The sequence below is a fragment of the Calypte anna genome, chromosome 12 (genome assembly GCF_003957555.1).
Source record: "Calypte anna isolate BGI_N300 chromosome 12, bCalAnn1_v1.p, whole genome shotgun sequence".
Classification (NCBI taxonomy): Eukaryota; Metazoa; Chordata; class Aves; order Apodiformes; family Trochilidae; genus Calypte; species Calypte anna.
In genome coordinates, this window is record NC_044258.1 from 2,290,410 (window position 1) to 2,306,099 (window position 15,690).

At 44.1% G+C, this 15,690-nt stretch overlaps 1 protein-coding gene across 1 annotated transcript in view; it reads left to right on the forward strand.

The window, feature by feature from the left end:
* Positions 1-15,690, forward strand: part of WNK2 (WNK lysine deficient protein kinase 2) — a 111,519-nt gene that overhangs the window by 68,773 nt on the left and 27,056 nt on the right. The window contains exons 12-22 of the mRNA XM_030458638.1: positions 1,957-2,271; positions 5,035-5,084; positions 7,798-7,963; positions 8,044-8,160; positions 8,323-8,490; positions 8,700-8,745; positions 9,607-9,723; positions 10,196-11,286; positions 12,709-12,760; positions 14,209-14,264; positions 14,342-15,018. Coding sequence (XP_030314498.1) covers positions 1,957-2,271; positions 5,035-5,084; positions 7,798-7,963; positions 8,044-8,160; positions 8,323-8,490; positions 8,700-8,745; positions 9,607-9,723; positions 10,196-11,286; positions 12,709-12,760; positions 14,209-14,264; positions 14,342-15,018 — 2,855 coding nt within the window. The remainder of the gene's footprint in view (positions 1-1,956; positions 2,272-5,034; positions 5,085-7,797; positions 7,964-8,043; positions 8,161-8,322; positions 8,491-8,699; positions 8,746-9,606; positions 9,724-10,195; positions 11,287-12,708; positions 12,761-14,208; positions 14,265-14,341; positions 15,019-15,690) is intronic.

The following is a 15,690-nucleotide window of genomic DNA, read 5'->3' on the forward strand; positions in this document are numbered from 1 at the left end:
CCTCCCTGGTGCTGTTCCCCAGCCTGTGGCAGGGCACAGGGGAGCTGGCAGGAGTGATGGAGCTGGTTTGCTGTACAACTGCTTAAAAGAGTAAAGGGAAGTGGCCAGTTCTAGCAAAATGCATGGAGAACATCTGTCAGGAATGAATTTTAACTTCTGACCCTTTCCCCATTAAAAGAAATGAGGCATCAAATGGAGCTTCTAATATTAGCACTGTTTACAAGGGAACTTGTTCAGGACTTGTTGACAGAGTCTGTAAATACTTCTGTTGCCACATCTGTGATATGACAACATGAAATGTGGTCTGACCCAAGCAGGAGAGAGCACTGAATCTGTTAATAATAACATTCTTGAAAATCTGTCTTCTACTACATCACTTTGCCACAACATATTGATTAAAATTCATAACATCCCATTTCAACCTGCCATACCATGGCATCTTCAAAAGCAGTGCATCATTTTTCTATTTCTCTCTTCAGCATTTATTTTGTACAGAAATACTGTTATGCAGAAATACTGTTTGTGAAGAAATAAGCAATGTGGAGCCCAGGACAGTCCCTGCTGAGCTCCTGCTGTTTCCAGTGGCTTTAGAGGGAATTGAGGCAGGCCCATCACCTGCAGCCAGTGTGCAAGAGACACTGAAACTGAGAGCTGCTGTTCCCAGAGCATCCTGGCACAGTCATTTTCTATCAAATATCTGTGGAAGAATTGCATAGTAATAATCTTAAGATTTTTTTTAAAAATAGATATTATAAACAAAATAAACAAGAGGAAGGCTCAAAATTTCGTTGTTCTCTGTTTTAAAGTACTTTCACTGGAGAGGTGTTTAAAGGCTTTCCCCTGCAGTGCTGTTCTTGTGCAGTGCTGTCCATGTTCAGCATCCCTGAGTTCAGCTTTGCCCAGGTAAATTAGACATTGAGACATTTTAGACCTGGAATAATTTCCTGTCGTACCCAGAATCTGCAGAGAGCATGGAGTAATGAAATTGTGTGGCCTAGTTCTCATCTGAGTCTTGATTTTATTTTATTTTTAAGTACATTCCCCAGATAGTCTAAATCTCCAGGTGATGCTTCAAAAAATCAAAACTACTCAGAGCTTTGCCCTCTTATTAAAACGATTTTTTGCTTCCATATTTTTCTTTCTTTCCTTTTTCCTCTTCCCACAAGCTCAGTCCCTTTGGAGAAAAAAAAAAAACCATGATGTACCTAAAAGGAGAATGTTCTGTTCTTAAATGTACAACTCAAAAGAACTGTTATGCAGAACAACAACAGAGTCTCTATGGCATCTAATCGCATCAGCCCCATTCCCACCAAGCGCTTACGCACAGGAGTTATTTTAATGCCCTGAACAAATCCACGGAGATCAATGTGTGGAACACAGGGAAACCTTTGCAGGAGTGGGGCCTTGGTGCTTAGCATGTCAAGAGTTAAGTTGTGTCTTAAATGTTTAAGCTAAATGGGAAAAAAATGTGTTTCATGAGACACTGGTGTATGTCTGGTAAAAAAGAGTTAACTGTGTGGTCTGTACCAGCTACTGGTTACATATATAGTAGGGTTTTTTTTAAATCTTAATTAAATCTATGGGTAGAGTTTATTTTTCTCTGCACAGGCACTATGGTAGGCTTGTTGCAATGAACTACTCAGGGCAATGAATTAGTAATCTAAGATTTTAATTTTGTTGCAAAATATGGCTTTATTTCCACTAAATAGGACCTGAGCAATGTGCATGTTGTCAGAACTATTGAGGAAAAATCCTTAGATTTTTTTCTTTGGTCATATAAAAGCAAGTTTAAACGCTGAAATAGTTACTGTTCCAAGCAGGGACCATACAGATACAGTCTCACTGCAGACTTATAATCCTTTCTTCATGAACTCCAGTGGCTGTAGCACCTTGTCACGTAACTCACAAGCACTCTTAAGTAGAGATATGTTTTAATAGCTGTCTATTGTGTTGCAGCAGATTTCTGGACACCCTCAGTATGCTCTGGAAGCTGGAGCCCAGGTGCCTGTGCTGCCTGTACAACCCTCCATAGTCATGTCACCGCCTGTGCAGCTGCAGCCTGAGCTGCTGCCTCCCCGCGTCACTCCAGAAGGCATTTCCCAGGTTCATGGCAGCCTGGCAGCAGCTAGCCCACCCATCCCCATAGATCACTCTCTGCCTCTCCAGCCTTCTGCTCTGCTGCAGCTCCAGCCTGATCTTTCCCAGCCCCTGGGTCAGCAGCTCCCAGCTCCCTGCTCCGCTGTCCCGGCAGCAGCAGAGACATCTCAAGAGGTAGAGCCCTTTCTTTTGAAATACCTCCCCAGCCTCACCCTTAACCTTCTCTCTTACTCCCTTGTGAAATAAGGGGCTTATTTCCTAAGGGAGATGATCCCCTCTTACCATATAGAGCTGCTTGTCCTAGATACTCACAACTTGGGTCAGCAAATAAATGGCTATTTCAGATGAAGCTGGAACCTGCGTGTTGTTCTTTGGGAAATGTCTCCTTGAAGGAATGGGGCAGCAGGACTGAGTATCTCCCTGTCTGTAGCTGTGCATACACACACACACAGTGATAGAGATTACTTCCTTTGAAGTGCTGTGGGTCAGTCAGATGCTGTTCTGTAGAGTTTCAAATGTGTTTTGTCCAGTCTTGTTTTAAATGTCTCGCACTTGTGCAACCAACCATCATTTGCCTTAAGAAGCTGCTTCATACTCTGATTCTTCACTATGTAAAAGCTCTTCATGCTCCTTATCTCGAGCTGTAATCCCATTTCATTTAGTGCTGTATCCTCCTGTATTGCCTGAATTCTAGTCTAGCCCTGGGATTTTTGTTTCCTCGGATATTTGTAGGTGATTCCAATTCTTGGTGGTCATATAAGGAAGATACATTTTGTTTTTCTTTATAACTGTCAATCAGCTCCTCCTGTCTGCTATTTTGACTTGTCTTTCCACTCCCATAGTTGTTTAACCTTTCAGTCTTGACAGAATGTCACAGAACATTTCCTTCTCTTCAATTGTTTAACACTTTTCCATAAGCAAAGCAAAACAAACGTTTTGGCATTTGCACCACATTTCAGTAAATAAGTCTGATTTGTTTCTCCAGAACTGAAGCATCCCTCAGCAATTCTTCCTTCAGAATTTTTCCTCTTGAGCCTCTCTGTTCTGAGCTACCTTTCCTCCCAAAATAACAATTTCTGCCTTTTCAGCTAAATCTCTTTTTTTTCACCCCTGCTTCCATGCACTCAGGGCATGCCCCAGCTACATGGGACAGCCTCCAACTTTCAGTAGAGTTGCAGCTTAGCTCCTCTTCCAGAAGGTGTTCAGTCAGTAAGGATGTGTCCTTTTAGTGGCAGTCTAATTCCTGGCAAATATTCATGCTGTGATGTAGGGTGTTCCCTAATGGATTCCAGTGTCCTCTTGGTTAGAAGTAGCAGAAATGGTAGAACCTGCCCAATAGTCCCTTGCAGAACCCCCAGGTTCTGTGGCAGGCATATCCCTTACTCAAGGTATGGTATTTCTTCCCCAGTTCCTTTTTTTTTTAGTGTTTTTTGTTTTTTTGTTTGTTTGTTTGTTTGTTTTGGTATATGTGCAGCTCAGGTGAGGTTCAATACTGATACCAAAGCTGCAACCTTCAGCACAGGATCCATCCCATTAGAGGTTTTGGAACTATGAATAAACCTCATTGTTCCTGCACAGTGTGATACAGGGGATACAAGTTGTCCTAAAATACCTAGGAAGTCCATGACCACTGAGTCATGTGTGTCCTGTCACTTCTTCATATCCCTTTGGAGCATTTAACCACTGTTCTGCTAACTTCATTCTCACATTTCATCTCTAAGTTAACTCCCTTCTCTCTTTCAATCTAGGAAGCCAATCCAATACCAGGATCATGAGACTGATCAGTGTGCTTCCCGTGCTGATTTTATGACACATATTGCTAAGTTTTTCTTGGTTGTAGGAGGAATTTCATATCTGCACATACTCAAAACACTACTTTGTTGCTACTTTGCCATATTGTTCTCTCTTTGCTTTGTTCCAACATGTGTCAGTGCTCACATCCAGACCAACCTGAACTGATCAGGAAATGAGATTTTGTAAGGCACTTGATCAGGTGCATGACTAAAATTTAGATACATTATGTCTGTGTTCTCACTGTTCATTAATTCTGCAGTTTTACTGAAACTGCAGTCAAGCTTGGCATGGCATATGTGTGGCATTATAAGCAACAAGTGGAGTTGACTGGTTAACCACTGACCTTTAACTCCAGTCTACCAGTTGCTTTGGTATGAAAATGTGGGTCAAGAGGCTTGGTTCTAGCTGTGTGTCCATAAAAGGATTTTATAGACATATGTTTGTACAGATATATTCATAAATATATGTATAGTTATATATATATTTATATATATTTGGGGGGTGTGTATATACATCCACAGGTATATACATGCTCAGGTGTTTGTCTGTTCACATGGATGGGAAGTGTGTTCCAGCAGGTACAGCAGCATCAGCATGACAGGTTCTGGGAGAACAGGGCTACCATTTCTGTAGTGTAAGCCAGCAAGAAGATGGGGGATGAGCACAGAGGTTTTTAAATGATGAATTTTCTTCTTTTATTTGTAAGTTCCCCAGAAATTTTCATGTCAAGCCAAATGAAAGGAAAGTACTTAACGTATTTCCAGAAACTATACTAAATAATGAAGCAAATTGTCTAAAACTTTCTATCCATTCAAAACTAAATTAGGTGGGTGCTGTTGTGGATCTGCTTTTCCATTGTGGTGAAAACTGGTTTGTTTCTCTCACCACCTCTTCTGCTTTATAGACATCAGTAGGGAACAAGCAGATTTGTGGCTCTGTCTTAAAAAGTGGTTGTGCACAAATACTGATGCTTTGGGCAGAAGTAATGTTGGGAGGGTAAGGTGGGATTTTTTTTTTTTTTTTTTTTTATTCCCTCTGATTTCCAAGAAATGGTTAAACAGAATGATCTAGGCTTACAGCAAAATCTTTCTTAAAGGTGTTTTAAATCTGCATTTACTTAAATGACTTTTTCTTACATTTTAGGAGCAGGCAATGCAGGACAAACTCCAAACTCTGTCACAGAGCTGTGAAAGGTATCATTATAATCTCTTTGGCATAAGAAATGTTTCTGGAGGCTGTTTTTCCCCCTCTCTCTACAAGGTTGGGCCAAACATCTGGCCTTTGCCTTGGCTCAGAGAAGAGTAGCAGGAGCTGACCAGGAGAAGTTAGAAAGGTGCACATCTGGAGAGAGAGCTGCACATGTGTGTGCAGTGTTGCCTCTTTTGGCTCTTCCAACTCTTTTAGTTCTATAGTTTGGGTGCCGCATCCTAAATTTGATGTATGAACAACAGCTTTCATTTCAAAGTGTAGGTTCTCTTTTTGCTAAGATAACTGGACTGATACAGCCTCTGGTTTTGATGCTGTTGAATCTGTATTAAAACATGCTACACTGGTAAAATTGGGTATATGTTCCCTCTTTGAGACTAAACTGGGTGTGCCTGTCATGCTCTTTCCCCAGGCATGGTACATGGAATGATTTATAGGTGAGAGTTGTGTGTTGAGCCACTCAAAGGTATCATTCCAAGAGTCAGAACAGCCAGAAGCCTGTGATGTGTGTTCAGTGTACATGGAAGCCTGGCAGTGCCAATGACAGGAGCAATGAGAAATGAACCCCAGAGCCAGATTAGCACTCCTCAGAAGCAAAAGCACATTTCAATCTGCCAGCCCTCATGTGGCTGTACTCAAAAGCAGAAGGGGAGGCAGCACAGTTTAGAGGCTGCAGTGAGGAAAAGCCCTGGAGAGGAAGGTTCAAAGTGCAGAGGAGGTGATGGGAGAAGCTCCAAGGCAGGACTCCCCTCCCCATGCATCCTCCTTGCTACAGCTCCTGCCTTGGCACCAGCAGCAAGTCTGATTTCTCACAGTGTGGGTATGGATTAGATAGATGTGAACAGTCTATGTTCAGAACCAGCTGAGTGCCTCATCTATTGCAGGAGCCAGCACCAGCTTCGTCCTTGATATATAATATATACCTTTATATATAAAGGTTTGGGGTTAGAATTTTAGTGACTCTTTTCTATTTTCCCAGGTTAAGTTTATTAACTTTTACTGTTTTCATTCTACCCTGCCCAAACAGCCTGACACAAGTTAATGCAACCTTAAAATAGAACCTTTGTTGCACAAGTATTTGCTGCTTATAAATAATGCATGGAAAGTGAAATCTAATGTTTAGCCACTATAGATTAGCAAGAGGACAAGAGGCAATGGCTTAAAACTTGAAGAGGGGAGATTTAGATTAGATAATAGGAAAAAATTCTTTCCTGTGAGGGTGGTGAGATGCTGGAACAGGTTGCCTTGGGAAGCTGTTGCTGCCCACTACCTGGAAGTGTTTAGGACCAGGTTGGATGGGGTTTGGAGCAGCCTGGTCTGGTGGGATGATTTTTTTGCCGAGGGCAGGGGGTTGGAAGTAAATGGTCTTTAAGGTCCCTTCCAACCCAAACTATTCTGTGATTCTATGATAAATGAGTTAGACAAAAGGAGTTCATTTTGTCCATCTAGTCTGTTGTAGGAAGGTACATAAAATTTTCAGTCATCAAATTCTCATTTGCCTGTTCCAGAACTGTGTTTGAAAAGCTGACTGCTGTGACTGCAGCAGCAGGGAGATGTGTCAGCACACATCTTGGAGTTGCAGTAAGGGGAGATCCCTCTCTCCTAGGTGCACAGAAAACTCAGCACTGGAGCTGGGTTGTGCTTTTGTAGAAGGGAAGGTAAGGGTGGGGGAATCATCCAGAAATTGCTGCAGAGAGGTGGTGTGGGGAGTATGCCCCACGTGCAGACTGGATTCACCTTCTTAACATGGGAGTTATGAGGGAGCAAAGAGGGGTTGGGACTGGATGATCTCTATGTTCCCACCCAAACAAAACCATTCTGTGATTATATGAAATAAGCTGTTCTGTGCAAACAGAGCAGAACAAGAAGTAAAAGCCTTAAATTTAAGAAAAGGTTAGACTTTTTAATGTATGGCTAACTGAGCACAGAAATAAATTGTCCGGGAAGGTTATGGGATCTCAGTTGTTTTGTAAGATCACAAACCTCGGGTGACCTCTGGTTTATCCAGAGCTGATATCATACCTTGGGGCAATGAACAGGTCGGATGGTCTTTCAAGGTTCCTTCCTGACACAGTTCTTATGAACCTCTGAAAATTTCTTGCAAATTACTTGCACACTGATGTTTTCTGTACGTGTCATGTTACAATAAGGTTGTTAGCAGCTACTGTTTTGGCTGCTAAAATAATAGCCTTTTGCTAGCTGTTCATCCAGGGTATTGTGGCATATAACCTTTCTGATCCTTGAGAAGTGCAGGGAGAGGAGAGGCAGTCTCTTACAGGATGCTCTTACTCTCTTCTTCATCTCTGACAAACCCTGCTCAGACCTGGGGGTGCAGACAGCCAGGAGCTGAGGAAGTTGGACCTTAAAAAAACAGGAACTTGTGCAGCCCAGAGAGGAGCTGTAAGGATGCCTCAAGTGGAGGGATTAGGGAGGTGCAGGGATATATTAAGAGTGATGAGCCTTTCCCAGGGGTATCGTCAGGAATGTTAATAGATCATTTCATAGTAGATGTGGTAGCCAGAGTACATGTAGAGTAACTTCCTTTGCTTGCTGAGCATCTTTCTGTAGCTGGCTCATTTTGGGCCAAAAGAGTGCAGGTGTGCTTTTTTGTTGTTTGTTTTGCAGTCTCTGTTGTGTGTCTTAACCTGTGCAGTAGACAGCAGTTTTATATTGGTGTTTTTCTTCCATTCTCTTACAAAGCTATATGAGTCAAGATGTTACTTCAGGTAAAGAGATGAGTGACAGCTTTGAAGGAGCAATAGGAAGTGGAAAACAAGAAGGAAAGTCTTCGAAAAAACATAAGAAATCTACACGCACTCGTTCCCGCCAGGAAAAGTCCAGCAGACCCAAACTGACCATATTAAATGTAAGTACAACCTCTTGGAGGGTAACTTTAGGATTCTTTTATCTTTGCCAGAAATAACTGCTGTTATTCTTTGCTTGCAGGTTTGTAACACAGGGGATAAGATGGTGGAGTGCCAGCTTGAGACGCACAATCACAAAATGGTGACTTTTAAGTTCGATTTGGATGGTGATGCACCAGAGGAAATTGCTACTTACATGGTAAGACTTGGGGAGCAGCTACCTGCAGTCTCCTCTTTGAACCAAGCTGCTTCAGCCAACTTATTCTCCCATATGCTTGCTGACTGATCACAGCTTTCTGGGAGCTACAGAACGGAGCATTAACATTACTCCTTTCCTTGCTGTTTTGGTGTGGCCTTATAGGTGGAGAATGAATTCATATTGCCCAGTGAAAAAGAGACATTTATTGAACAAATGAAAGACATTATTGATAAAGCAGAAGATATGCTCAGTGAAGATACCGAAGGAGAACGAAGTTCTGACCAGGGAATGAGTCCCCAGCAAGATGCTGATAGACTGGAAGTGAGTGAGGTAAGAAATGCTAAATAAAGATTTATAGTTTGATTCCTTTGATTTCTTAATGGCTAGTTAACATAAATTAGTTTTACATTCTGTGTTTTATAAAATTGTTTCTTAGATTTTGCTCCATTAGGTCTTGCAGTGTGTGTGGTATGATGCTCCCCTGACACCGATATGAAATTACTATTTGTTCTGTTGTTCTGTTTTTGTTTTTTTAACAGGAGAAGAGGCAGTCTCACATGAAGGCACCTGTCTATCAGCAAAATGGTAAATGTGCCTCTGAATACAAACTTAGTCTCAAGCTTTAAGGCAGTCACTAGTTTATGCAGAAGTTTGCTAGATTCAGGAAAAAAACCCACCAGTTACTGGTGCCTGGAAATGCATCTAGAAATACAGGTATGACAGTGGTCCTACTGTTAACAGCCAGGGAGACTGCAGGATAACCTGGATGAATCCAACATCTGGAGATGTTTAGGGAAGCCCTGAATTACACAAGCTGATAAACAGCAGTGGAAAAGTTTAGATGGCACAGGAAAATGTACTCTTTTTACATCAATGACTGTTCGCAAGAGAAAGCTGAAAGGTTTTGTTTGTGTTAGTAATTCCATTGAAACTTTTAACCCAGAAGTTTTCAGCTACTTGTATGGAGATACAACTGAACACAATTGTATCTCATGGCTTTTACACAAAACCAGAAGAACATTGACCCATGATTCTCCCTAAGTGCATGCTGGTAGGACAAAGGAAAGGAAGCATCATTTCCAAAATCCCTCTTTACTGCTTGGGGCGCTCTTTATTTGCTTCATGCTGACTGGGGGAAGAAGGATAATTTAAGACTTCTTTGATAAGTGTAGAAACTGGGAACCCTCCAAATTAGATGTTCTGATCAAAAGATTTGGTTGATTTTTTTGACTGTAACATCATACAATTTCCTCGGTACACCTGTTTTTTAATATAACACTTAAATTTCTGATGATAAAAGTTGCACAGTTTGTTAGTTCTGGTTTGCCATTTACATATGGGAGGCTATGAGGTAAGATGTGGAAGGTAATACTAGCTAGAAAACTTCCAAGATGGAAGTTAAACAGGAAAAAAAGTACTTACCTTTTTTTTTCTTTTCATCCCTAGTTTTGCATACAGGAAAAAGGTGGTTTATCATATGTCCTGTCGTGGAAAACCCTACTACTGATGCACCAGAATTCTCTCCCCCAGTACCTCAGAGTGCACAGCAGTTGGAAGGGCCAGGTATGTACAAACTGAATCGAAAACGTGTTCTCTAGAGCAGCTGTGTCATTTCTCTTCTGTTCTCAATCTGACTTAGTTGTGGTTTTTTCACTTAATATAGTTGGGGGAAGAAAACGATGAATTTTCTTAAGTTGTGTGTTTTAACTGTGTTCCTGATATTGAACCAAATTAGGAATGTCTACTTGAGTTCCAGGAAAGTCTCAGTATTTTAACTCTTCCTTACCCTGTACGGTAGCTGAAGTTCCAGTCAGTGCTGTTTCAATAAGCAGTGTCTTCTCAGCCAGATGCTTTTGCACAAGCTGCAGTTCAGGTTCTAATTTGTCTTGTGTAACAGTTTCTGGTGGGAAGTGCTAATGAATGGGTTTCAGCTAGATCTGGTTATCACTGCAGCTAGCCAGGAGGCTTTGCAGGCACTTCCTTTCATTCCGTCCAGCTCATCAAGGAGCTGACCTGATGTTGGTGCTCTTTCTAGACCCAGAGCAGCCGGATGACCAGCAGGCCAGCTCTGCCATCATGGATCCACCCGGGGGCTCAGCTGCTCAGCAGCTTCCCCTGCAAGCGGGTGTCAGTGACAGCTCCCTCGGGGCCTCCCCAGCTCCGGCGCAAGTTCCTGCTGCAGCATCTTCCACTGGATTGCCGAGCCAGGTGGACTTCCCAGCTCCGGCACTGCTGGGATCTGCTCCAAACCCCCCGGAGCAGGCGGCTGCTAACGGTGCCCAGCCGGAGTGTCCTCCGCTGCCGCCGGGGATGGTGGCCCAGCCGCCAGGGATGGTGGCCCAGCCGCTGGGTGTGCCTGCCGCCCACACCGCCACACTGGAGGAGCCTTCCGAGGCTGCCCCCGCCCCGTTGCCCCGGCAGCCTCAGGCCGACGAGGGCACCTGTGTCCCCGACGTGGAGCTGGCGTGCTGCAGCGTGGGGCCGCACGTGGTGGTGCCAGCAGCTCCCGTGGTGGCACCCGAGCCCTGCCCGCTGCCTGTGCTCCCCGACGCCGTCGTCCTGGAGCGGCAGCCGGCGGCACAGGCCTCACAGCTGCCGGAGGCCGCCCAGCCCGGGCTGCTGCAGCAGCACCCCTTCCTCAGCCAGACCTTCCCCCCCGCCGACCCCCTGGGCATGGCAGGGTCCCAGCTGCAGAGCCCCACTCAGGTGCCGGTGGTCGCGTCCCAGCAGCACGCCATGCTGCCACAGGGCCAGCCAGGCCCCTGCCCCGGCGTGGGGGTCGGCCTGCTGCAGCCCAGCACCGCTGAGTCCGACGGGGAGGGTCCGCCCAGGGTGGATTTCGTTGACAACACCATCAAAAGCCTGGATGAGAAGCTGCGCAATTTGCTTTACCAGGAATACGTTCCTACTTCTTCGGCGTCGGCCGGGACCCCCGAAGCCCCTGTCCCTTCAGAGCAGGGTGACAGTGAGTTTAACTTGCCGCCTTTCCCCGAAGATGGCGTTTCCACATCAGAGGTGAGGGAACCTGGCCACAGCGTCGCTGATACCAGCCAGGAGACCAAAGCTGCTGCTGAGGCCCCGTCGGTGCCACTCCTGCCATCCAAGACCTCACCCTACCCAGTCCTGGTTAGTCCGGCCATGGCTCTGCCCATTAAACCCCCAGATCCAGTGCTAGGGATGGCACCAGAGCAGAGCTCAGAAACAACGAGCCTGTAGTAGGACACGTACGATTTTCTTGCTTCTCTAAACATTTTATGTCTCTGCTGCTGGCTTTATTACCTTTGGTCTGTTGACTGCCTGCCAGTGTGAAAGTTCTCTTAAATTCTCACTGTCAAATGCATTCTGACTCATTTTACATGAACACTTGTAAGTAAAAGCCAAACTTTTCCACTGTTTTTTAAAGTGCTATGTATCTCAATTCCCCCAAGACAGCAGAGTGTCCTGTTTCTAGATCAGGCAGAAATGTGTTTTTTTTAATTTTTTTTTTTTTTTTTTAGATTAAAAATGTAAAACACATGAGGGTTATGGTCGTCCAAGTTCTGATAAAGACAATGATGCCTCAGTAGGAATTTTTTAAATATAAATTAATGGCAGTGATTATAATGCCTGCCTTCCAAGGCAGTCTGAATGAAGTCAGTGCGTCAGGAGGCATAGGTTTGTTCAAGTGCTGCAGCTGAAGGAAGACACTCTGTAGGTAGAAGCTTGCTCTGCTTGCTCTGCTTGCATTATTTCTTTTGTCTTCCCCTGGACTTGGCAGGGCAAGACATCACTTGGGAAGCAGCAGAGGAAAGCTGGAGCAGGTGGTCTGGGTCATTATTTACTCCATGTCTCGATCGTGCACCCTGTGTTGTGTTCTTTTAGATAAAATCCTGAGTTTATGAGATTCAGCAGATTTGCAGCACTTTCTGCTGAAAGACCAGTGTATGTCTTACTTGAAAAATAGCGTTTCTGGAGATAATGACATCACCACTAGCAAAGATGAGGCTGTTCTGTGTAGTGTCAGCTGCTTGAAAGATGCTGTATGTTACAGGAAAAGGTGGCTGCACTTGAGTACTCTCTAGAGCATACTGCTTATAATGATAAATGACTTACTACAGCAGAGAAAATTCTCCCTCATGGAAGGTGTTATGTCTCTCTGGTAATTTCAATTTGTTCTATTAAAATCTGTGCCAATAGAAAAAGAGAGATGGGGAATATCTGAAGAGAGGCATGCAGATGAAAACCACACAGTCTGGCTGGAAAAGCAAACCAGAACAAAACCCCAGACTGATATGTATAATTAAATGCTTGTATTTTAGCAGCTTAGGTTGCTATTCCCTCTGTGTCACTGCCACCGTTTTCTTCGTCCAAGGGAGGGGCAAAAAAATGGTGGTGTTGAAGGAAAAGGTAGAAGGGCACCTCCCCAGGTGCTATAAGGTAGTTTAATATTCCACAGGAATGTGAGGGAAAAGAGGGAGAGAGAGAGAGAAGGAGAATGCATTGCCTGTCTGCTTTGTGTGTGTGACTGAAATTATTTTTCTTTTTGTTTTTTATTGAACATTTGAACAGTCGGAGGTCACTCAGTCCTCAGAAGCAAGAGGTGGGTCAACAAGCAGAAAAGGTAATGCTCCTTTTGGTGATGAAGGGCAGTAGTGCTTCTGTACCAGTGCTTCCCAACACAAGCCTCTTGTGGTCCCAGTTGTACTATAACTACCATTACACATCTCAGTTCTGCCCAGCTTCCTAGAAAGACACTGCCTCACCTGCAGGTTTATTTGAAACCATATATTGTTCTGACTGTCATGTAGGCATTGGGCATTCCCATGGAAGGCTTTGTTTCCAATAATAACACTACAGTGCCTTTAAAATGACCAGAGTCCCTCATTTCCTGGGTTTCAAAACCATGGTGACAAAGATGCCGTGGCTGAGGGCAGCCTCTCCTGGGGGGAAGCCGGTAAGATTTTGTCAAGGAAGTCCTGAGAAAAGCTGATAAAAGTGCTTTTCTTTAGGTAGCTGTGGATAAAACAGCACTTTATATAATAACATCGTAGGAGCCATAGTAAGAACCTGCATATTTATCACACTCTATTTACCTGTCTTGCAAATCGTGGAAAATTTTAGGGGCTGAGGAGAACCCAAAGCTGCTCCTACTGTCATGGGTGGGGTTGGAGACTTAGAATGAATATTTTTTTGAGATTATTGTGGCAAAGCTGGCTGCCAGGTTTGTGTGACAGCAGAGATCATTCTTGTCCTGGTGGGCAATCTGCTTTTTAGGTGGGTGTCAGAGGGGGAAGCTTTGGGCAGCCTACGTTCATCTGTCTAACTACAGACAATGAAGAGAGCATGCAACTGGTGTGTAGCACTGTCTGGTAAAATTAACACCTTAGAGAGATGTGTTTCAGCGTTTCAGGACTAGGAAATGCTGGATTTTTACCTTATGTTGGCTCTGTGCAATGTGCCATAAGAAAGTAGCTTTCTGAAAAGCTTGCATTTATTGGTTTGCTTCAAAACCAGGGTCCAAGTGGTGAAATAATCACGTCTTAGGTAATGACACTGATATTTTGCTCCTTGTATGCCTCTGTGCTTGAGCTTGTAACTCCCACTTTCAGCAGTGTGTGCTGAACTTCATTTCAGACACTTTTAAGTGTTGGTGTTGGTATCTGTCCAATGAAACGTGTGTACTGGTCCATTTGTGCTCAGCTGTAGCATTTTGTGTGCATGAACAGCTGAGTGCAATTACTGTTCTGAGACATCAAGAACACCTTAGTCATGCAGGCCCAACATACCATGCAGATTTTATTCTTCTGCTGGTTTTCTCCTTAAGTTTTCAACTGACTAATGAAATTCCATGCTCCTATTATTATTTGGGTTCCCCACATCAACATATTTTATCTTGCCACTGATACCTCCTCCTGCATTGTAGATCAAATTTTACAAAGACTAGATATTTTAATTACCTTTCAGTGCTACACTTTCACGCTTGGGTTTGTCAAAGTAAGCAGGTTGGCTCATGATGATACTGAAGCATTCCAGATATGAGAATGTTTTCTTTTTTGATTTGTGAAACAGGGTCAACTGCAAGTGTCGCTTCAACTCCTGCTGCTTCAACAAAAGGCCTCCTTCAGGTAACCAGAAGCTAGGAGCAGTTTTATGCTTGATTGTCACAGTTACTTCCAAAATAAATCACCATTATTTTCTCCAGGTTGCACCTACATCATCAAGCCTAACTCAACAGATGGAAGTTTCTAAAAGGAGCGAGAAGGCAACGGCTTCCTCTGCACAGGATAATGTAACACATACATCTACAGCAGATGGGGTGATAAATAACCTTCAAAGGGATGACTCTCTGGACTCTGGTTCCTGTGGAAAACAGGCTGAAACTCACGATAGCAGTACACCAGCCAAAACTATTGGCAGGTTTTCAGTAATCAGCACCCAAGATGAATTAACTTTGACAGCGCCGCACTGCTTGAGGTTCTCGGCACCCCCGGACGTCTACTTGGACGCGCTGCCTTCCAGCCCTGACCTGCAGACAGCTGTCCGGAGGGTGCAGACAGCCTCTTCTGTTGACATCCTCTGTGACCAGGCTTCCAGTGACTCTGCCGAGGAGCCTTTCCACCGTCAGCCAGCTGCTGCTGCCCAACTGTCCCCCCCCAGCAGCAGTGCAGCCACTGACTTAATTAAAAAAGCAGCCGCTTTCCTGCAGAGGTCCAGCAAGGCTGGCTCCCCGGGTCCCGAGTCACCTAATGGCCAGGGAACAAAAATTCCTACCATCAACATCACATCTTTCCACTCCCAGTCGTCATACATGAGCAGTGACAACGACTCGGAATTTGAAGATGCAGATATGAGGAAGGAATTGCAGAGCCTCAGAGAAAAGTATGTCAAGTTTGCAAACACTGATGGGGAAGCTTCTGTTGAGATACTCAGGCAGCATGTCTGCATATCATGAGCAAATGTGTGGTTTCTATATAGCTGTAAAGACTAAACTGGTTATGGGCAAATAATGTATCACTAAGACTTTCCCCCAGATGCATCCTTTTTTGCATCACTTCCTTTGTCAGTTCCCTTTAGGAGGGTAATTTTGTAATAACTTTTTTACACCCCAAACCAGTTCTGCTGTAATGCCCAGTTTCCTTGCTGCAAAGCTGTGTTGATAGGGTAGCAAACAACAGCACTTGTAATGTGTGTGATAGCGGGTTCCTGTGAGGACACTATTTAGGGCAGCATGAAAATAATCTGAATGCCTACCTCGATGGCTGCCATAGCATTCTCTTCATGCCCTTCTCTGCCAGGGTGATGCAGAGGTCTGCATATCAGGTCTGCATACCCATCACTGTTCCCAGGCTCAGGTTTACAGTACCTAACCCAGTATCTGTTAGGCAGCCTGGTATCTGTTATCTGCCAGGCCTGACAACTGGCTTCTTTAAATGTGAACATTTTCTGTCTTTTCTAGCAGGTGATGAGTAGAAAGTGGCATTAGATGCTACTTAAACTAAAACGTTTTTTACCTTAAGGAATTACTGTTTTACTGAATCTGGATGATGCATC